This window comes from Vanacampus margaritifer, chromosome 12 (genome assembly GCF_051991255.1).
Source record: "Vanacampus margaritifer isolate UIUO_Vmar chromosome 12, RoL_Vmar_1.0, whole genome shotgun sequence".
In the NCBI taxonomy this organism is placed as follows: domain Eukaryota; kingdom Metazoa; phylum Chordata; class Actinopteri; order Syngnathiformes; family Syngnathidae; genus Vanacampus; species Vanacampus margaritifer.
The window spans coordinates 3,297,111-3,320,083 of record NC_135443.1 but is presented as its reverse complement, the minus strand read 5'-3'; the positions used below and the strand labels follow the sequence as shown (position 1 = coordinate 3,320,083).

Here is a 22,973-nt window from a genome sequence, read left to right as displayed (position 1 = left end):
CTGTGACAACCTTTTTTTGTTTTTTTTGTTTTTCTGGAGAGCTCAGTATTGTGTATTCGGTAATTTTACCGATTTGACATGTCGACTTTTTTTTTTTTTCTAAGACGTGTATCAAAGTTAGTGCATTCATTTTGAGTTAATTTAAAGTTCCTTTAATGCCACAAATTTTTTTAATGCGCGATTTATGACTACTTGGAAAGCCTTCACTGGGGGAATTCCAGTCGTAACGCTGCAGACACGTCCACGTCAAAATTTAGCAGCAATAAGTTTAACAATAACGCATATATTTGTGGAGTCAAGTTGTATTTTACAATTTTAAAAATATGCCGAATTTCACAAGTTACTTCATGTAAAAGAGTAGATAGCTCTTAATATGAAAAGAAAAATACACTGAGCTGTCACAGTCTTACAAATTAAATTATGCCATCGAATGACCTCAACACAAATCAATATCACTCGTTTTTTACAGTACAGTACATTGTTAATTTTACCTCAATTTTATTAATTATTATGAAATGTCTATCAATGACCAAAAGATGCAGCCACATTTGTATTACGATGACGACGATGGAATGATTTTTCTACTTTTATGTTAACAATGAAAAAAATTATTTTATTGTACATTTTTTGTTCATTTGAAACAGATTTAAAATGTGCGATTAATCGTGAGCTAACCATTAAAGTCACGCGATTAATTACAATTAACACCCCTAATTTCAAACATAACTTCTATATTCAATGTTCACAATCTTCACCACGGGAATGCAAATTTTCACAAAGGTCAAACCTGATATTTTCCGATTTCTGCCGCACTGGTTCGAATCCAGCCCCCTGCGACCGACCGCTCCCGAGGAACAAATAAGACTGAGGGGGAGGCGGTATGCGTTCGCTAAACAGGTCAGCGCTACCATGAGAAGCTGCCCGCTCATTAGATGTCATCTCACTGCTGAGCCGGCAGTCCCGCCAGCCAACGGCGGACGCCGATGAAGCAGGACAGGAATTCAAAATCAAAGAAGGGAGCGTTCCGACTGTGATCTGGCGTCGCATCAGGAATTTGGGAGGACAGCAACCGCCTCCTCGGTGCGTCTTCTTTCAACATCGTCACCAGCTTCCACTAATCACAAACTCCTTTTAACTCAGTCCTTCCAGAATAATCTTACTCCCTTTTTATGTGTGTGTGTGTGTGTGTGCGTGTGTCACCGTGACATCAAACTCAATGAAGCAAAGAGTTCACTAGAAGTAGAAAAGTGTGATGAAAAGAAAGCAAGAGGATGCTTGAAAATGAATCCGAGGCTGCCTATTGTGTTGCCTTTGTTCATCTGTGGTTGGTATAATCGCTAAAAAGGTGAGATGTTCATTCCTCAGACACACACACAATGCATTTATTTTTAACAATACAGTAGTGCTGTATTCATTCATATATTATTATAATAGCGTATTTATTTTATTTTTGTATGACATTTATATTAGTTAAAAATGGGTCAAAATGAATATTTTTTATTTATTTACATACGATCACTAAAATGTCAAATATCATAGCAAAAGGCAATTGCACATTTATTTTAACTCATTTTATTATCTTGTATGAATTGCTTTCCAGACATTAATTACGTTGAGGTGGCAATTAGAGCAAAGGTCACCACTGACATATGGTTCATGTAAACATCACACATGGCTAAATCAGACCCAACGATGGCTACATGTATTAAATACTATATACCAGCTCAGTATTAAGGGTTGGAATTGGGAGGTTAGATCACCATATGATTCCCGAGCGCGGCTGCTGCTGCTGCTGCTGCTCACCGCTCCCTCAGGGGATGGGTCAAATGCGGAGAACAAATTTCGCCCCACTTAGGTGGGTGTGACAATCAGTGAATCTTATCTTATATACTGTCACTGGCCACAACATTAGGTACACCTGCGCATTGTGTTAAATAAAAGTTAAAAAGTATAACAAAAATGTTACAAGCATAACAATGAACATACCGTATAGTGAATAAATGAATGACTACCTCTGCCAGTCCGACAATTCTTCATTATGATCTTAACAAAGGCAGAATCGTCGTAGCCAGCTCTTGCATCGGAGCTCATTAGATTTTGCCGGTGCATATCATTGGAAGTGTCTCGTTGGCGTCGACACTATATTTAGACGCCGCATAATGCGACTGAAATCCCACCAGTCTCCCGTTTTGTTTGCCGAGCATCTGAGTAAGCAGAGAAAACATGTCACACCCGCTCACGATTGCCTCTGGGAGCCATTCAAGAATATTGGGGGGTTTTCACCTACAACTGGCATTTAAAACGGCAGTTAACGCCACTCGACGAGCACGTCCTGCTGTGACAACTGTTCCCGCCGTTTTTTTGTTTTTTTTACTCAACATAAATTTGGACTGAAAATTAGACTGCTGGCAGATTGGAATGGCTTTAATAGAGATTTGTTGGCAAAAATGTGAAGAAATAATGGGAATGCTCATAAATGAATTGAACATCCATTGATTTTTTTTTTTTTTTCACTGCGCTGGTAGTAGATGCGCTGGGAAAGAGGCGGGGCCAAAAAATTGCAATCAGATATCTTCATATCGGAATAAGGCCGGAGAAAATCCACGCAACCAGAGGTAAGGCATGCAAATTGAACTCAGCTGATCCATTCAGTTTTGCACTCAACAACAACACCAGAAGGCATCGGGCCACTCCAGCAACTTGAGACGCTGGCACTTTAAATGTCAGCAGAACCAAAAAAAATCAACACAAAAAGGGCACTTGATCCCATGTTTGAAACGTGTGGAGCTTAAAGAATTTTGACATATTTCGATTAAAAAAAAAACGAGAGTTTCAGATATCCACTACCCCAAAGTCTTGATTTATTCCGCTGGAGTCAATTCAGGACACGAAAAGTACACTGCGAACCTCCTGGCTGTCAGCACAGCACTAAAGATACAGCTTCGTTGACACTTACTTGTAAGAGTTGCCATGTGTTCGATCCATTCCAAATCCCAAAAACAAAAACATTCACACAAAACTGATGGTCGGAAACATCTGAGGGATATTTTGGACTTTCATCATGATTCAAGTCCAAACTTGCTCATGTTATCCTCAAACTTTTTTTTGTTAACGCCGCTAAAAGATATCAGGATCCCCATTGAGAACAAGCGGGCTCGACTCGCCGGTTGCCGCGGCAACAGTAAAACCACACGCTGTTGTGCATGGTGGGGGGCTACAGTGTGCTCAGGGAGCTCAACCACTCCAGTTTATTAAGGCCCGAGCAGCAGGCGGTGCGAAAACCCGCTTGGAATCGCTTTGTTGATCGTTATCCTTCCGTCGGATAAATCGCATTTTTGGGTTACTCGGCATACTCAAAAAAAACTCACCGATTTTTGCAAAGGCATGTATCCTGGTGGAAACTTGTGTATTTTAGAGGTTTGAAAAAAACTAAGTAGCCCATCTTATAGCATATCTCCATTAGCATGTTAGACTTTCTCCTTGCAAAGAACACATTGCTACATGGTATCATGTCAAATCCAGTTATCTTAGAGGTTTCCGTACTTATCTTGCTACCTTCCTATATGTTAGCAATAGCATGTTAGCTTTTGATCAGTTATCATCACAAAGAGTACGTCACCAAACCACATGACATGACCCTCATCGATCTATCCAGTTCAGTGACTAGTGGTAGAGTTTCCGCCCTGAGACTGGGAGGTTGTGGGTTCAGTCGGTTCATACCAAAGACTATAAAAATGGGACCCATTTGCCTCCCCGCTTGACACTCAGCATTAAGGGTTGGAATTGGGAGGTTAGATCGTCAAATGATTCCCCAGCACGGCTTTTGCTGCTGCTCACCGCTCCCTCAGGGGATGGGTCAGATACGGAGAAAGAATTTTGCCCCACTTAGGTGGGTGTGACAATCAGCGGTACTTTAACTTCTAGTTTCTGTACTCAGGTTGCTATACGTTAGCATTCTACTTATCTCAGTCCAGGACTCACATTTGGCCTCTCGCAGAAGAAGCCAGAGGACAGTCATCTTACGATGCCACTATTATTGACAACAGTAATTACAGTATCTCAGTATCGTGAATTGACTTACAGAGTCACGTGAGGTTTACATTTCGCTAATTTATGATAGCATTCTTACCGATGAAACGTGCATGTAGCACTTCTTACAGAATTGTTTGTATGTCACACGCTGTGGCACTTTCGCCGTGGAGACAGACAATAACCTGAAAATGCAGCGGAAATATCAATGTACTGTATTCAATTTAGATGCATTTAGCGTGTGGCAACGCAAGATGGCCGCCAGTGGCCATAGCTACGACGAGTAGGCAGCATTGACCATCATATAGCCATCCGTGATTCTCTGTACACATCAGCAAACATTTGAGACACAAAAATTGGGTGCCCAAGAAGGTTGTTGGCGTTCTATGTGTTAGCATGCTAGCATTTAGTACTTTCAATTCCGACGAGGTTAAAGAAGAAAAAAAACGCAAGCTCAGATGGCATAAATCCCTACTGGGCTACATATTTGCAACAGGTAACAGGCCCGTTTGAAATTTGAGAAGAAAGATTTCTAATCTAAGCTATGTTATCCTTTCCCCTCAACTTCCTGTCTGTTATTTGTCTCAGTCATCTCCTCCATATTTTTTCCTCCCCGCCACAACACAAACAGCGGCCTCGCAGCTCGCCCCGGCTATTAAAGGTGTGAGGCGGAGTGACAAGCCGGCTGACAAGCTCATAAAGCGTCCTCCGCCGGGAGGTCCGAGCTTTGCGCGCTGCGCCAAACGGGAAGATGATGAGTGACTCAGCGATATGTCGTGGAGATGACCACCAGCCTGTGTGTGGCTGTGTGTTTGTTTTGTAAGTGGTGCACATTTACTAGGTAAGAAAACAAAAAAGAACGGTGTGGAGTGTGCACCATGGTGTGGATGATATGTGGACTCACAGCGTGACTCGGGGGTCTCCAATGGGTCTGGGTGGCCTTGTCACAGGGGCGTTGCAGCCGCTTGTCGCCCGGCTGACATAGAAGCGAGGGCGCCCTCTGCTGTTGACACTGACACCGCACCTGACGCTCTCGAGTGAGCTGGAAAAAGGCCAGGAGGGAGAAGACGATAGGGACGTTTACAAGGGATTACAGGAATGTGGACTACTATATTAGAAAAGCAAGCTCAGCCATAATTGCCTGTGCGGCTCAGGAGGCAAACGATAATCTTTAAGAGGAGCAACACAAAACTAGTGAAAGCAGGCACGCGTCTTTTTGTGTTCTAACAACCCGTGTGTGCAATGAGGCTGACCTAAACTCTTCTATTAAATAATGTAGAGCCTGGAATGTCTTTATTCGATTTCCTTTTTAGCTGTGTGCTACTTTTTACAAAGCACTCGCATGCCAAGCTGAGGCCAATTTTTCGTATTGTAATGGTAAAACACAGCGGTTGAAAGTGCACGCAACAAAAAGGGCTTAGCAGCTGTGGCGTCATGACATTAAAATTCTGATTGGAGCCAAAACTGAAAAGCATTAAAGATGAAAAACTGGGGCAAAAATGAGAGTCGTGTGGTAACGAGCGTCAATTTAATGGAGTGGCAGTAGTTTGCTCACATACATATTGAAAACACACTTGCATTCATTATTATTAGTAGAGATAGATCGATATGGGTTTTTTTTCAGGGTCAATACCAATGCCAATTATTAGTAGTATATATATTTTTTTTTAATACAAATGTCTTGACTTTGTTGCAATGTCTTAAAGCATCAATGCTTGTTGAACAAATTTTCAAACTTTTCAAAATGTAGATTTTTTATTTATTTTTTTTAATCTTAGACAATATATTTCATTTTAAATTTTAAAAAAAAATGTTCAGGGAGCTCCCAAGGTTATCAGTACGTCTTAAAAAGTTAAATGGACACTTAAAGAAGTAAAAACCATAGCTCTGTTTTTTTCCGAAATTTAAAAAAAAAAATGAAATCTTAAACTTTCACATTTCTTTGTTTTACTGCTGAATAAATACAATAGGTTCAGATGGTTCCCAGGGTCAACAGCATCTCTTAGAAAGTTAAGTGAAATTTTAAATAAATTGTTTCCTGAGATTAAAACGTTTTTAGCTTTACCATTTATCGGCCACCAGAATTTGAAAAAGGCCCAATGCCGGCGCCTATCTCTAATTATTAGCCCAACTATACCTTATAATCAACTCCCAACTGATAAATCATGCTTTGTAGCGAGGGCTCAAGAGTTTAGCGCGAAATCTCACAGCTTGTGTGGCAAAGCTGCCAACTCGACAACTCTGCTTTAGGGAAAGAAATAAAATCAAATAAAATAACAGACCAAATATGAGAAAACAAATTGCGATTTTTTCCCCCCCTCATATGTAGAGGTTCTTACATTTTAAATATCAATTAAGATGTTAAAAATCAGTATGTGTGTCTGCTTGTTGTTAATGCCGGCTGCAGGGTCACGAAATGACGACGAGCTACTCGGTCAAAAAGGGATGACAGGCAATTATAAATAGCCCTGTGCAAAATATATTTTTCTATGTTCTCATCTGATGCAGGAGACAAGATAATCAGAATTCTGCACAGTGGAATTTTCTATATTTTTCTTTTAACTCATTCTGTCAGCCTGCATATCCAATAATGCCATTCCACCCTCCTTTCTGCCGGTTGAGGGTGAGGGCGTCGCAATATTGAGCGGGACTGGAGAAGCAGCTGTGTAGGTGCTCGCTCTAATTGGGAAAGCTCGCATGAGGCGGCGAGGGAGGCCTGGCTTTGACATTTTGGTATTTGCGGACGCGGACGCGGATTTGAATATGTCAGACGGCCACACACTTGTTTGGCTAACAAGGGTTTTCTCTTCAAGACACTAATGAGTGTTAGGATGGAGATGGAGCAAGCTAAAAGCAAACTGAACAGAGTTTATTGGTAGCCAGTCGTGAGGCAACTCGCAACTTGTGGTCTTGAACGCCCACCCGCGATAAAGGCTAGCGCAATGTTTCTTTATTTTATCAGGGTAGTGGAGATCTGCCATCAGTCTTCAGCATCATTCAATTGCATTTTGTGTGATATATGGGGAAAAAGATTTTTTTTTTTTTGTATTACTGCATAATTTCAACGTCTGAATTTTTTTTTTTTTTAAATATCTTTACATCATCAAACTACACAATGCAAATTTGGACAACCATACATCAGCAAATACGGTCATGCAGGAGCTCCCCAAAAAAAGGTGCGACCAAAACCTGTGTGGTGCGACCAACTGAAAAAGTTGGTAGCCCCAGTGCAAAAGTTAGTGTAGAGCCCTGCGGTTAACTTTTTTCATTTTAAATGGCATTAAGTGGCTTGAGGAACTTTGGCGTGTTTCTGTGAATGTTCTCCACTTGTGTGGACAAAAATATTGATGAAAAACAGAAACAAAAAGTGAGCATTTGCCGGGAACGAATGTTGGGAAAGAATGTAAATCGGCCGTTTTACCACTTGTTCCCGCTGATGCTGCTGACACTGCAGAGTGAGGCGAACAATGGTCTTGTCTCGACTCCGAAGTTCTTCTCGGAGCCTGTGCACCTCCTTCAGCAGCTCCTCAAACTGCACACGCACACACGTTCAGATATATATTGCTTACACGGGAGGGAAATTGAATAAAAATCCAGTTTTTCTTACCTGGGATGCAGTATTGGTATTGCCTTCAATCTCCCCCGCAACATCTGCTGGCGAGTCCGTATCCTCGAGCTGGAAAAACACGCACGTACACACCGAAAGGCGCAAAGTACACGGTGAGCGCGATCAATGGCGGTTGCCGTAGGGCACGCCTCAAGAGCAATGTTGTGAGGTGGAATAATTTTACTCCTTCGCACATAACAACCCCGCCGGCTTTGGACTGCCAGGCACCGGTGACACAGACCCACGGCGCAATCTCAGAGTATACGCAACACATTTATTTCACGAGGAAGCATAAATGTCAGCTAGCTGCTTGAATAAATCCGGTAATGCATTTGTATTATTATTTTTTTCTTTTAGCCAAGAGGTAGTTTAGAGGTCCATATTGTATGAGTATGCTGTTGAACTTATCTGGTAGATAAATTAACATGTATTCATCAGAATTTTTCTGAGTGAGTGTCCTGCGCTGTGGGAAGTACACGGAAATGTTGTCTTTGTTCTCGTCGCTTTGAACCGCTTGGTGCCAATTGAGCATCCTTTTTTTTTTTTACACTGCAATCCACCTCAAGACAACACATTTTAGAGGCTTTGAGCTCCTAATGGCATTAGCTAATAGCTAAAAATGATCTCTTTAACACGCTTAACTCAAATGCTTATGTAATCCCAAAATTACAATCCAATAGAGCACATTTGGAATGCAGTGCAATGGGAGATTCCCAGAAAAAAAATCTACAACAACTGAGTGACGCTATGATTTCAACGCAGACTAAAGCCTTCCAAGCAGGGTGTAGGTAATAAAGTGGCCAGTGAGGGCATCCTTTCAACAACAGCAGAATTCATTTCTAGCCTCCTTTGATCTGGCTCTGGCGCTTGCACCATCCTCCCATTCCTCCAACGGAGGCAGATGGACTCAGTAATTGATTTCCTCACACTCACACTTAAACGCATGCGAGCGCAAAGGAAGGCGCGAGACCCGCATAAAAAGCTGAGGGAGTATCTAATAATGAGGGTCGAACCTGCAGTAGGTTCTTCAGTCTGAGCAGCTGGTTCTTGACCGAGCTGCAGTCCTGGCTCATATGTTCCAGTGAGAGCTCATCGGGCACGGGCATCGGGTGGCTGTTTCGCCTCACTTGGGTGGGGGCGGCCTGCGAAGACATCCTCGAGGACTTGAGGCCGTCGTAGTGGTGGAAGAACGGTGCCCTGAGAGACAAAACAGTCGGGTTATGCACAGTGGAACCTCTTGAGTTGGAATTTGAACAACATTTTTTAAAGAAAAGCAACATAAAATCGGAATATTAGAAGTTGTTTAAAAAAAACTGAAGAAACACTACCACTTTTGACCATATGGTGCCGCCATAATAAATGAAAACTGAAAGTTCTTAAGTTTTGCTTTAAAGCCCGTATCTCACTGAGCGAATGTTGTAAAAAATGTTGTCAGGGTCCGTTCACGTTCACAAAAATGTTTGCCTTTCCAAAATGTCCTTGGTCTCATGGTATGAAAATGCACTTTAGTGGGGTTTTCTATCAATAAAATGCATCCCCGGGCCTGTCTACAATCCAACCAGGTATGAAAAAAGTCAGTCGGCGGCTTCTTCAGTTTTCTCCTCCTACGGGCACAAGGACACTAACTGGATCACTAACCTGCCATCATTGTGGAAATGCTCGGGTCCGTTCCAGCGGTGATGCCGACGGCGCTGTCCCTGCCGACGGGGAGCGCTTTCCCCGTTGGACATCTTGTCAAAGTCTGCGACAAACGTTAAGACTATTTGTGAGGCACACCAAGGATGTCATTCTGAGGAGTTGGGTGCAGAAAATTGTGCATTGACTTTCAAGTGTGTTGCAAATAGTTTGTTGTGAAAGATGAGATGTGCCATGCAAAAAAAAGGAAGGCAGGAATTTGTTTTTCAGGCAGGTTCACACAGACACACACATAAAACAAACTATTTATCATATTTCCTGCCGATGAATACGCCTGTACACATTTCAAATGCTCTAAAATATCAGCGCGCACATCCTAATCTATTCCATCTCCCTCCTCGCTATGCAAACACACCAACAACAAAAAAAAATCAGCGACGAGCCATTTCATTTTCAAGGGTGTAAAAAAGGACAGTGAGTCTTTGGAGGCTGTTGAAAGAAGCGGAGGAATGAGCCATGGCTAAGGGAAAAACTGACAAATAATAGAGGCTGACCTCCCTCGCAGAAAAGCGAGGCCTACAGCAAGACAGCAAAAAAAACAACTGCGCGCACACACAGACACACACCAAAAAAAGATGATAATAATAATGACAGGGTGGAAATGCTGCTGCTTAAAATACTTTAGCCAAAGTGTCACCACTCAACACAGATGCAGGCAGCCGTTTTCATACTCAAGCGCTACATTTCGGGGAGCCTTACACAATCATTAAAGAAGCCAAACAACGGATAGATTCCAGCTCGGAGACGTCCATGAATATAGAATGGAAAGAAATGTCCGCCTGGTCCAGTCAGTTAGGCAGAAATCCCGAGTCCACCCTGCATGTGTTGTCAGGCTTGTTTTCCAGGGAACTCCCAAGAAAAGGCGCTTCTGAGTCCAAGTTTAGGGGAAAAGCGCTGGCCCTGACGGCTGGCTTTAAAGAAAATGTCACATGTGAGCCTCTCATCCGGTTCTGGTTTGGCTCCCTGTTCTTCCCTTTCACCTTCTTCCTGTTATGTGGCAGAGTCAGGGAGTCTCTTTGGAGGAAGCAAATGAAGGACAGAGCAAGCAAGGGAGGGCCTGCGGAGACTCTGTAGGCAAAACAGAACCGCCTTCCCAATCCCCCGGTTTTGTGGGCCGGGTCCAAGCTGGACGCCTTTCGCCCCGGTCTCACTTTCACTGTTCCTCTTCTGGTGCTTGGCCTGATACTCGCAGCTATAAATATGGACACTTCCCAAAAAAGGAGCAGGAATGGGACCAGCATGCCAGTCACATTCCTGTGGCGTGAACGTTCCTTTGCCTGCCTGTGACTGTTTACAACCTTCAGGGTGACGTGAGGCTGCGGAGTGGAGCGTACATGTTTACTTCATGTTCGGTTGCTGTTGATTCGCTTGTGAGGTCATTCCGGCAATACGACTGAGACCAGTAAGGGCAAAACAAAACAGCCTCTCAGCATTATTGGAATACAATTCAGCAATGCAGCGTCCGCAACAACCACCGAATTACAGCGCCTCCGGATCCGTTTAAACATAAACTGGACATTTTAACCTTTGTGGCGGTAGACAGGAGGGCGGGCAGCGGGCTACACCAGGTAATACTCAATATACAGGGACGACGAGTTCTGTTTCAACAGCGGCAACCAAACACCGCCGTAGTGTATCATTAACCTTATTTGTAGGAAAAACACTTTTTGGATCGGATCGGCAGATATTTAGCATATTATGCAAAGTGGAAAGTGATGTCATTAGAGGACAAACATTTTCATGACTATTTACATTGTAGATTCTCACTGAAGGCATCACATCTATGAATGAACATGTGGAGTTATGTACAGGTACTTAAAAAAAAAAGGTGAAATAATTGAAAACGTTTTATATTCTAGTTTCTTCCAAATAGTCACTCTTTGTTCTGATTATTTATTTATCTCTTGCAGGGATGTGATTTGACCAAAGTGAAATTATCTGAAAATTTAGCCGGGGGTCTGGGGGCCGCTGGCACCCAGCTAGGTCCAGGGCAGTTTGGGTTTTCCGTGTTTTTAAGTACTTTCAATGCACTCACATGACAAAGAAATAGACAAAACAACAGCATAAATTTTCAATGTATATTGAACTATCCCATATAAAATGGCAGTTTTAGTCAACTCAAAATCAGTCACATTCAAAAACATTGGACTGCCTTTGCTTTTAAAAACTATCACTGAGAATATCATCATATCTAACTAATGTGATTACTAAGTTAACACATAAATAATGTTGAAGAGTTCAAATGTCATGAACAAATAATTGTATCATGACCAAATGAAAAGTAACTCATATTAGAGCATACCACAAATGTCTTTGTTATAGCAGAATATGTTATCTGTCGGAGTCATGTGCATACACAATGAACTACTAAAAAAAAATTAAAAAAAAAAAAAAACGATTTTTTTTTTGGGGGGGGAGAGATAAAAAAAGCGGAATTCCGCGAATTAGCGGAAAAATCACATCCCTGCTCTTGGCATTCTCTCGATGAGTTTCAAGATTAGTGCCCTGAAATGGTTTTCCAACAATATTGAAGAAGTTCCCAGAGGTGAGAATGCCAACCTTTCAAACTTTTGGCCTGTACTGTACATTCTACATCATACTATACAGTCCGATTTTTCTCCATTTCCCCCCAATATTTTTAAATAAGTTTGTTTTGGGTTGTATTTTATTTGTATTTTTTATATCAACAACCCCGAAAAAAATCCCCCATATTCTGTGTATTGAATGTTTATCAGTATTTTGGGGAGAATTTATTGGGTGTTTTTTTCCCCCCATTGCATTTCAGTGGGCATCAATTATGCACAAATTTTGGCGAGTCGTGGGCCGGGCCAGTCACAATCCCCCACGGGATCGACTGTACACTAAATAAACAAGCTGTTTATCCGATCTAGGATAAAGTGGTCCAATCGGTGATCAGTTATTGTTTTTTTTCAAACTCACTGACTTCAAAGTCTTGATAGTGTAAAGCCTAACATAAAACAATTGAGAATTGAAAAACATGAATTATGCCGCGAGCTGAGCATGCCTTCACGTGTCACCTGACCACATATTTTTACGCCGCTTGTTTTAATTGATGACACATGACATCGTCCATTAGCTTGTGCATCGACGACGATCCCAGGCATATAACGTGACCTCCGTATATTAGATTTTGTGATTCCTGAACGAAGCTTTGTCAGACATACCAAGTCGGGCTTTGTCAGAGACATTCAATTAACAAGCCAGGCAAGAGTGGCCGACCCAAGTTTGCGTCTGCGCTGACAGGAGCAAATTATCGGCGCAGAAGTCATTATAATTCCCGACGGGCGAGGTCAACGTCTCTGACCACCCCCCTTCATTCTCTCATATGTGACGAAGCATCTGATAAACGCATAATAAAGCTGCCAGCACAATCGACATGACCTGATTACCTCCAGCACGTACAATTATGCCATTTTACTCCACTATAAAGAGGCCGGAATTTGATTACATTCACGAGCGATAAAGAAAACGACAACAAAAGCCTACAGCGGTGCTGATGTCACAGCGCTCAGATGACAAAGAGGCATTCAACTAATCACCTTATTACTACTGTCAAGCCAATCAAAGTGTCTGCTGCTACACCTCAATATTCTTTGCGCTTGCGTTTCATCTGTTTGCTCAGACACGCTCGAGACAGCTGGCGACATCCTCTTTCACGCAGGTTTGCTGCCGAGCTGTCATTTCCAGCGCGATAAATATCCTATAAATAACTCCTCAGCGAGCGTGTACGCATCACAATAGACGGGCGAGACCATTCAAACAGATGTTGCACAGCCGAGCAGGGATTTGATCAATCTGTAAGAAGTCGCACAAGCATATTGCTGGAAAAAAGGAATTGTTGACTTTTGCCATAGTTTGCCACTGACTATAGTGGACGTTGCTCTGTTCGGGACAATGATGAAGGTGAGCTCACCTTGCAAAACATCCTCTGGGAGGTCCACATCCAGCATGAGGTCGTCGTCATCCCCTTCTTCGGCCCCTGGGCCGTGCAAGTTGTTCAGGATATCCTGGGAATCACAAACAGAAATAAACAAACAAAAACATTGCAACTTAGGTACATTATAACTGTATAAAGTGCACCCCCGCATGTCACAGATTTTTTTTTTCCAAACCAATCTTTCGTAGCTGATATTATGTATTAGGTATTGCTTTGCCGCCATCTTGTGACATCTTGGTGCCGAGGAATTATATTGAAGTGAAGTAAATGTTAAATCTGAATCAAAATTGGGAAGGGAAAAAAACAACTACTGGGAAATTGTAATTTTAGATATAGACAAAAAGGTGTCAAATATAATATCATAAAATTTTGTTTATGGTGAGAATGTGGACTAAAAAAAATGACTCATCCTTATGTGACTTTTATAGTGCTGTAAGGACACAAGAACAATGTGTTTTAATACAGAATCATACACTCAGGTGTGACTAAAGCAGCAGTAAAAACAAATACATTTGTCAACGGAAGTCTGAACGAGAACAAACTTGAAAACACACGAACAAATAACCTATGCATTCTAAAATGGGCACCTCTGCACACCGGATGGTGCGTCATGGAAATGTTTTCAAGCCGCGGTTGCCTACACAGTGATTTTGCACAGAGCCATTTGAATGCAGACAGAGCCAAATATAGCCAAATATAGCCAAAACATGACTGGCGCACACAAAAGGTGCAATTTCAAGTGTATGCAGACACGGTTAGGTGTGTTATGGGGGCACATCGCCACCATGTGGATTAATCATGTTACTACAGCGTATGTCAAGTTTTATTTTACCCATTACAGTCTCTCCCAAAAAATATCTAGATATGCAATAGTTATATTTGTACAATCTATCTGTTCTATTCCTGTACCAGCAGCCACACTAGTTATTGCTGTGTTTATAAGGTTAAAGGCAGAAGAAAAATGTGTCTATGGTCTGTCCACACAAATGTTAAAAACCCAAGAAGCGCATGATAGCAGCTGCACGAATGTAGTTCGAGAACATGTCCTTAAGACAAAGTAAATGACTTTTAATCGGATATGCGTGGTTGAGGCATGTGTGGTTATACCGAGAGCAGTAACGAACACGCCCACATATAATCCCAAACTCTGGCGAACTTTCCCTCCCCCCCATTCTGTCAGGAACATGAACCAAAATGGTGTACAGTACAATATCTGGAGTTGCCCTATTTACTTCTAAAATGCTTAGAAAGTAACCTTGAAATGCTGTTGAAATAATGACCATGTCTAAAAATGACTGAAATAATGATTTGACTAGCAATTTGTACTGTCAATTAGCCTCATTAATGGACTGTCTACGGCATGTCTAGCTCAATTAAAGACAAAAACAAAAGCTTTTTTTCTTTCTTTCTTTTTTTTCTCTCTCTCTCGCTTTGATCAAGTGAATGTCCATATCACATGCTGTGAGTACTAAAAAGACACGGCTTATTATACAATTTCTAATCTGGCTTCCGGAAAGCTCTTTATGCGTTCCCGAGATCGGGTGCCATGGTACGTGACCACGGAGAACCAAAGGCTCAAAACGCTATTAAAGCACAAGCTGCGGTCGGGACAGCATTCCTCTCAGGGATAACCTCTTTGCCTAATGAGGAAGTCGGTGAATGAGTGGCAGCGGCTTTTTAAGCAGGCAATCAAATCTTGCGCGAGGATTGCCAACCGGAAAGTGATCGGCTCATTGGATAATCGTGGCTGCTTACCGGAGAGGTGCCGGTTTGATGGCTGCGATTCATTCACCAACTGCTCAAAGTACGGCATTCCCATTATTCCCCATTGAGAAATATTAAACAATTGTTTTCCTGTTGATATGGAAAATCATGAAGGGCAGCACAGCTATTTGTAAATCTAAAAATAGTTTAAGAATAAGCAAGTTTCCATTAGGCTACTTCTAACCAAATAACGGTAATCTCTCGGCTCAATTAAACTGCAGGACTGAGCGGTTCACAAGGTTGTCCTTGCCAATTGCTAATAGACTCGACAAATAATCTCCGTAATATTGATATAATTTGATTGGGCCAAATGATCCAATACACCACCTTACATTAATAATAGTTGAATAATGACACCCAATCGCAATAGGTTTGGTTGAATAACTTTTCAATTCAAACAAACTGACCATGCTTACTGTTTTGTTGTTGTTTGTTTTAACCCTGACTACTATAACTAAAGAAAGTGATTTAAGGGATTGTTGGCACTCACTATGCTATTGAGCTCGGCGTCGTCGTACAGGTCACGCGGATACGTCCCAGGCCCTTCGAGAGGTTCAAGGCCTTCTTCGTCCCACATGTAGGTTCCCCCAGAGCTGTTGGAGGGTGACAGCTCCAAAGACGAAGCCTGGTAGGCATCGCCTTCCTCCGGCGACCTCACAAGTGGTCCCTGGGAGTCCTGCATTGGGCTGTCTTCATCGTGGCCTGAAGCAAATGGTAAAAAAAAAATAAAAAAATCAACCACAAAGTTCAATGTGAGGAAAATTTACTGTAGGCTGGTTAATTTGAGAGATTTACCTGCCAGATCCCAGTTATTGATCTGATTGAGAAAGCTATTTGTCTTCTTGTTGTCATGAGGGTCCCCGTCACTGAAAACATCCCCGACGCTGTCCAAGTCATCTAAAAACTCTTCACTGGTGTTCCCTCTGTCTAAGGATGAAGCAGACGACAAGGACATGTCTTCCTGACCATCACCAACTACCTGATCCGAGTTTTGCCGCTGTACGCTGCTTTCTTCTTTTTCTCCTCCATCAGTAGGATTTTGATCCACGTCATTGTCACGGTCTGCTACTTCACCCTTTCCGGTGGGTTCAGCATCTTCGGATGGAGGGACAGATAAAGGTTTGGCGGCTCCTTTAACCCAACCTGGAAGTATTGTCTTTTGCTGCTTGGCCTGTGCAGGTTTTGCCTGCCTGAAACCCAAGGATCCGCTACTATTCCCCAATAACTTGTTCAAACCGCAAGAGGAGAGCAGCGGCTTTTTCAGAGCTCTGGGCGTGGATGGCGCCGATGGCGTCGGTAGTGAGGAGGCAGCCGGAGGCGTTTGGCTGTACGGAACACCTCCAGTACCACCACCAGAAGATCCAGAGCCTCCGTGGCCACCGCGCAGACTTCCGAGTGCTAAACTTAATCGTCCGTTGCTAAGTTGAGGAGGTTTGAGGAAACTACTCCGAGGCGGTCGAAGTTGAGTATTGGCCAGAGGTTTGGCCAGTTCGACGGCCCGGTTAAAGGAGAAGGAACGGATCATAGGCTGGCTGCTGGGAGATGGAATCTGCTTGAAGTGCGTAAAGCTGTTTGAGCGAACCATCTTGTCCAGTTCTAGAGTCTTCAGGCTTTCGCTGGACTGGGAAAGGCGGTCTTGGGAGTTGCTTCTTGGCGAGCCCGAAGATAATTTGGGCTTTGCGAGGCGGGACTCTGTGTCACTGTGGTCTGTTTTGGGCGCTCTGCTGAGAGAGCTTTGACCCAACTTGATGCCATCTTTGGGAGCTATTTTTAAGGGTTGCTTTGGGATGACCTTGGGGCTTGAGGCCGCCACCACCAACGGACCTGACCTCCTCATTATAGGTGTCCCCGGAGAGCTACTCTTTCCTTCCTTGACCAATGGAGGAACTTGTCTCGTCTTCTCCTTGCCTCCGTCCCCAGGGCTGGTAATGGTGGTCAGACTGGAGGGGGCTGTCCCTTCATCTCTCCTCCATTTCAGGGAAAACGGAGAAGTTCGAATCGCGCCATTTGTTCGTGTTCCAGCAGGAGCCGCCTTGGCATCCTGGGTAGACGAACCATTGGTCAAGGTTCCTCCAGTGCCACCACTTGCAGAGCGCCCACCAAACTTGGGCAATCTTGAAACCATGGCAGAGCTGGTCGATACTTTATCTTCCATTAGATGCCAACGGAGACATGGATGAGCATGGACTCACACACGGCTGGGGAAGGGGGAAAAAAAACACCACACGTTAAGTTTTACGGGTAAAACGGTCAAGCAATTGCCTCATTTGCTGATCTCACCTGCAGGAAAATCCTTGAAACAGAAATAAAATCATACTTAAAACAGGCAGATGGATAGAGTGGTTGCATGTCTGCATCTGAAAGATTGTTTGCCGCCGAGAGCATTAAGAATTCATGTGACTGCTTTCCAAGGTGACTTGAGAGTTAGTAGCAAAGTCCACCCTGGCTGCTCTCATGTGAAGTGATTTCATGAGCACAGGTTGGACGTATTCTATAAATATTTTTTAACAAACTGACAGAATGTCTATTCCTTTCCTTCTAACGTTTTTTTAGTTGCCATTTGTTTGTCGACGCAAAAAGCTACTATGATTGTGTTTGCTTGTTTGTTGAGATTCTCCTTCACTCTCTAATAAATCAGACATATGCAGGAGGTTGATCCCCAGGTTTTCAACTTTCTGAATAGAAAAAACTATCGGGCTGCTCAGAATCAGAATCAAATGGAAACCACTCAACAAATCCTGACCTGTAGCCGTTACTGGCTTTTTCGCAAACACGGCACCAGCAGGCGGGGGGGTCAATAACAAAAAGGGCCGACATACACAATGGCTGTGGGATGAAAGGGAATCTGGGAAGAAGGCCAGCACTGTTTGAATTCAATGCGAATGGGGTAAGTAAATGGTGGAAGAGCTGGAGATGTGTCGGTTGATGAACTCACATTAGATCCATCTGGTTGGTCAGTGTGTTGAGAAAAAAATATTTTAGCATCCATTGCACCACGGTTGATGTAGATGATTCAGGGAATATATAATCCATATTTAATTTATCCATTGCACCCGTGTGGGAGACGGGGGTCAATGTGGATGTCGCGCTGCCCCACATTCCCATGCACCAACACACGTGTCTACAATCAGTGGCACTGTGCCGCTGGCACAGACGTGTCCGACCGTCCTAATCCGCATCAATAAACACACATGGGCAAATACGCAAAGAGACACAAACTCACCCACATAGGAAATCAGGTCAACATGCCTAGGCAGGGAGCGCCACCAAAACCTCTTTGCACCCCAGGGACGGGCGGGCGTGCATCTTTGCGCTGAATGGGTACAAAATTGGCGTTTGACCATACAGGCTCTCAAGTTTCATTAGAATCACACAGAAGCGCAACCTTAACACGGTTGCGGCGACGGGCGTTTATGTGGGTCACACCTCGCTGATCACCAGCGAGCGTTGCGATTCTAACCGGTTGACACACATTCTGAGGTGGGCCAGGGAAGCGTGTTGGCCATCTGTCCAACCCCTGGCAACCCCCCACCTTCTACGACGACACACTTGATACTATGAGTGATAAGATCATGATTCAGTCATGGCAAGGGAATGAAGAGGTCAGCTTCACGGCATTGTGTGTACTTGCACAAATATGCCTCTAAATCCTCAGTCTGAAGGACCAGCGTCAAAGGATTAACAGCAAGTTGTTGCTTAGGAACAATGATCCTACTCGCATTTAAAAAGTGAAACAAAATGCACTTTATCAGCGCAAAGTCAAAGTAAAAGCAGAGTGGTTTGTAGTTATAGTTAAAGCTGCTCTATGTCAGAATTTCCAAAATATCTTTACAATAGCCTTTTTATTTGACCATTTATGACTCAAATATATTCAAATTATCAGAATAACACCTTAGCCGTTCACAGTGAGTACTCCTGCAAGCCTCTGACCGTTAGATTTCAGACTGAATTCGGGTTCGAAATTCACGCTCAGTCTGCGGATGTGACGTCATGCACGGAGTGTGTATGTGAAGCTTAGGGGGGGGTGCAGTTTCATTTTTAGGCCACAAGAGGCAGTGGTGATTCGAAATTCAATTTCCTGCATTGAGCAGCTTTAAATTTAATGTGTATTATTACTTTTCATCCCTTTATTAAAAAACAGGAAAAATAAATAAATTAACAGAGCACAAAATCTCAGCTGGCTTCGGGCAGTCGGCGGGTTACCTGAACTGGTTGCCAGACAATCACTTATACAATTGTTGTCAATAAATCGATTCGTTGTGACACATCTCCGTAAATTGGAGCACTCATGTCAAGGTAAAACTATTTGTATTTTCATTTCCCATTGAATACAATGGTTCATTGTAACACAAAATATTCAATATGCACTGGAGAGCATTGAAAGCAAACGAGCACAGCTGAATATTTCCCATACAAATGACACATAAAAAATAAAAAGTAAACTCAGCCCAATATAAACTCGCACCTTTCTATGTACACCAAAGCGCAGCTTCAACTCGCTCATACAGTATTGACAGCCCCAGCATCTCTTGGGAGTAATAATCTAGCGGTCATGCGGAAAGGCCGCTGGCTGAGCTCTCCATGAAGCGATTAACAGAGTGCCATTAGAGCGGGCTAATAGAATGAGGCGGGGATGAAAGCAACGCAGACGCCGGGCTAATGTGCATTGAGTGAAAACAACACCGAGCTGAGCGAGCTTCTGATGCTAAGCGACGGCGTAATCCAATGAGACGCCAAGGACGGCGACGAGAGAGAGCGATGACACAGACAAGGTGCAAGGAGAGAAAGTAAGGGTGTGGCACCCTGGAACAGAAAGCGAACACAAAATATTTCCACAACTGCAAAAACAAAAAATTAAAAAAATGTGACACCTTACCCTGAGAAGTTGGGAGTTAAACATCCTGTTTCCGCCATTGTCAAAACTGAAAGTCAGCATCCGAGAGGCAAGTGCATCGACTGAAAGAGGTGTGTAAGTGCACCAGCATTCTATGTCTGGCGGGGACATTAATGTTTTTACCGTTGTATTGGTGGGACCCGCCTTCTGCTTGGGGACAAAAACAAAAGTCCCCGCTATATAAATCATTCAATTTGCAGACGTGGCTTCAAAGGAAAGCAAGGTAAGGTAGAGGTGACGTCGAGGTTGAATGTAAGCTAAAGTAATAAAATCTTCCGACGGTGACAGAAACATGAGTGTGTGACAATCAGAAGGCGGAACCACGCACAAAAACCTGGCAAAGACACAAAAACCACATAAACCTGTCAGTGTACTTGCTGCTGTGTGATGTCATGAGCTCGCCAGAGAAAATGAAAACGCAAAGTAGACGCTGCCCAGCCCTTCTCAGACAGGAAGTTGTCTTTGTATACGTTTCAGAATCTCTTCATTTGGTTCAAACACTTCCTGTTCACAGGCTACATGTTAGTGAAGCGTGAGGACGGGCAAACCACTCTTCCCCCGTGCTGCCTCTCTTCTGTGAATTTCTGCCCATAGGCATGAGCTTGCCCGTGACTGACAGGTGATCTGATCCGGGCGGGGTTCATCCCAGCAAAAGTCAACTGCAGCAGGCTCCAGTTAGCCACGAAGCTACTGAGGACAAGCGCGATAAAAAAAAAAAAAATGGATGATTGATGTCACTAACGTAGCCAGTGAGCACACAAGCAAGTGTCTGCTGTAGCTCTGATTTTGACCTTGACTTGATCCCCACTGATAAGATTAATGAGCATTTAGGAGCCGCGTTTAATTGTCACATTTCTGAGCGCCGCGCAAGTTAAGCTGCCATAAGCAAGTATCCGTCACTGCCAGCATCTGCTATGGTCATCATTTCAAGTAGACGGCGGAAGGAAGATGCTGAAGGAGCTGCTGGCAACTTTGCATACCCGTCGCAGAATCTGCCTTCCGCAAAGCTGATCTCTTCCAAGGCTTTTAACATCCGCGGTCTTACCGAGGGGAATGAATAAGACGTGATCAGCGAGGCTAAGTTTAGCTCCAATGACGGAACACATGGAAGAGAGCGATGGGGGCAAGCAGGATCAGAGGAGAAGTCAAAGCAACCCTGCAAGGCTTCGGGTACTTACACAGCACGCAGTCGCAGGTGCATAACTTGTAACCGCACTTCATTATCCCGCATGACCTCGTGGTCAGCTTCTGTAAGCGCCGTCAATAAGATCACCGCATTGGCAAGTGCAAACCACCAGCATCAAAGCAGCCTTGTTTAAGATTAACCAACCATCCTACGGATCTTTTTGGGAGATTGTTGTCCAAGTTGCTTATAACTCAACCAGCAATCGTCTGTAAGTCCACAGAGGTTTTTTCCCCCTTATTTCAATGAATGACGGTCTAATGGAAGCTTTTCTCAGTAATCCTCCAATGGGGGGGGGGACTCATATAATGCAATCTTTTCAGAGACCTAAGTATGTTTTTTTCTTTCACCGCTATACTAACCAGACACTAGGTTTGATTGAAAGATTATAAAGAGAGGCTGAAACGATAGTAAAGCCCAGAACTGCAACCTCCACCAAGAACAAACAAAACGAAGAAGTCAGACCAGCAGCAAATTCCTCACCTTTGCAACAGAGGTGATGGGGGAAATATTAACTCATTCAAACCCAAAACGAATAAATATGTTTTTTTAATACTGCACTCCCAAAAATGTATTTATATGTTTGTTTGTTTTTATGCTGGAGCATACAGAAGGCTTTGATGCAGCTTCTGACATGAACTCTTTGACTGCCAAAAACGTTAAATAACGTTTCGTAAAATCCTATGGAGGAGTGCCAAAGACGTTAAAATACGTTTTTTTTTTCCAAAACAGGTGAAACTAACCATTTTCTATTGTTGATTACTCAAAAACGGAATAAGGTAGAAGCAAACTTTTTTTTTCTGATGGAAGATGAGAGTCCAATCTTGTTTTGGCAGTATGTGTGTTTCCATAGTCCAAACACATAATTTTCTATGGACCTTGAAAGATCAGTCAAAATGCTTAAAATCGGCTGGCACCCACGGCATCCCTTTTCTGAAAACGTCTGGCAGTCAAAGAGTTAAGAGGTTGCTTAGAGCAATGGTAGTTATTACAAAAAACAGCCAACATTTGCCAGCAGAGTATAAGAGATCAGCCAGGGCCATGTTGCAACAAGCTCTTTTTGACAGTATTTTCACCAGAAATGTGAATATTGATTAAACTTAGCTATATTCTAATGCTAATTGCTGCAAAACTGAAACGGATAGAAATATACTTTTTTTCTTGATGAAGAAGAGACTTCAATCTTTCTTTTGGTTGTTTCCACATTTTTATAGCAATAGAACAGAATATTCTGTGGACCTTGCCGAATCAGTCAGAATCTAAGAAAATAGCCAGGAGCGAAGGGGGTTGCTTCAGTGAAAATGGCAGGGAGTGAATGAGTTCCAAGACAACAGTTTCCACAATTGCCTTACAGGCAGGAGAGATAAGGGTTCAAATCTTACATTGAACATCTTCACGTGGGTTTGCGCTGGGTACTTTGGCATCCTCCCACTTTCGTGGCTAACAGGTGGAGATTTTTATGTCTGTGGTAGCAAGTGCCATCTACTTTTCTGTCGTCTGCTGGAGAAGCAGCATCAGTGCCAGGGGCACAAAAAGAATCAATAAAAACATTAAGAGCCTGATGACACCTTGCGAGTGAAGATGGAAACGTTTGAATCAGTGAGGGACCAGAGATGACTGAGCAAATCTCTACCCGTCCATGTCTCGAATATACGGATTTCCAGGTGAGTTACAGTCCCTTAAAATTGTCATCACTTTTCTCTCCCTTAAGATACTTGCCCATCTTTATAGACTGACTTACTGAGACTGAGTTACGGAGTCCCTTTTATAGCTTCTTTATGGTAAATGTTTATTAGTCTTAGCAGCTATGAAACTCTCACTCCAGTTTCCAGACTGCAAAATG

General features: G+C 43.1%; 1 protein-coding gene across 8 annotated transcripts in view; it reads right to left on the bottom strand.

Moving 5' to 3' along the window:
• Positions 1 to 22,973, bottom strand: part of ccser2a (coiled-coil serine-rich protein 2a) — a 39,219-nt gene that overhangs the window by 14,501 nt on the left and 1,745 nt on the right. For 6 of the 8 annotated variants that reach the window (XR_013296218.1, XR_013296217.1, XM_077582181.1 and 3 more), the window contains 8 exons: positions 15,849 to 17,251; positions 15,544 to 15,755; positions 13,266 to 13,359; positions 9,275 to 9,377; positions 8,650 to 8,833; positions 7,637 to 7,705; positions 7,451 to 7,561; positions 4,934 to 5,071 (listed from right to left, as the gene is read on the bottom strand). Coding sequence is in view for 6 of the 8 variants with exons in the window: in XM_077582181.1 (XP_077438307.1) it covers positions 4,934 to 5,071; positions 7,451 to 7,561; positions 7,637 to 7,705; positions 8,650 to 8,833; positions 9,275 to 9,377; positions 13,266 to 13,359; positions 15,544 to 15,755; positions 15,849 to 17,208 (2,271 nt within the window). In the remaining 2 variants the exon portion in view is untranslated. Of the gene's footprint in view, positions 1 to 4,933; positions 5,072 to 7,450; positions 7,562 to 7,636; positions 7,706 to 8,649; positions 8,834 to 9,274; positions 9,378 to 13,265; positions 13,360 to 15,543; positions 15,756 to 15,848; positions 17,252 to 17,988; positions 18,605 to 19,929; positions 20,764 to 22,973 lie in introns of those variants that run through there. The other 2 variants (XM_077582179.1, XM_077582180.1) reach the window with 2 other exon arrangements.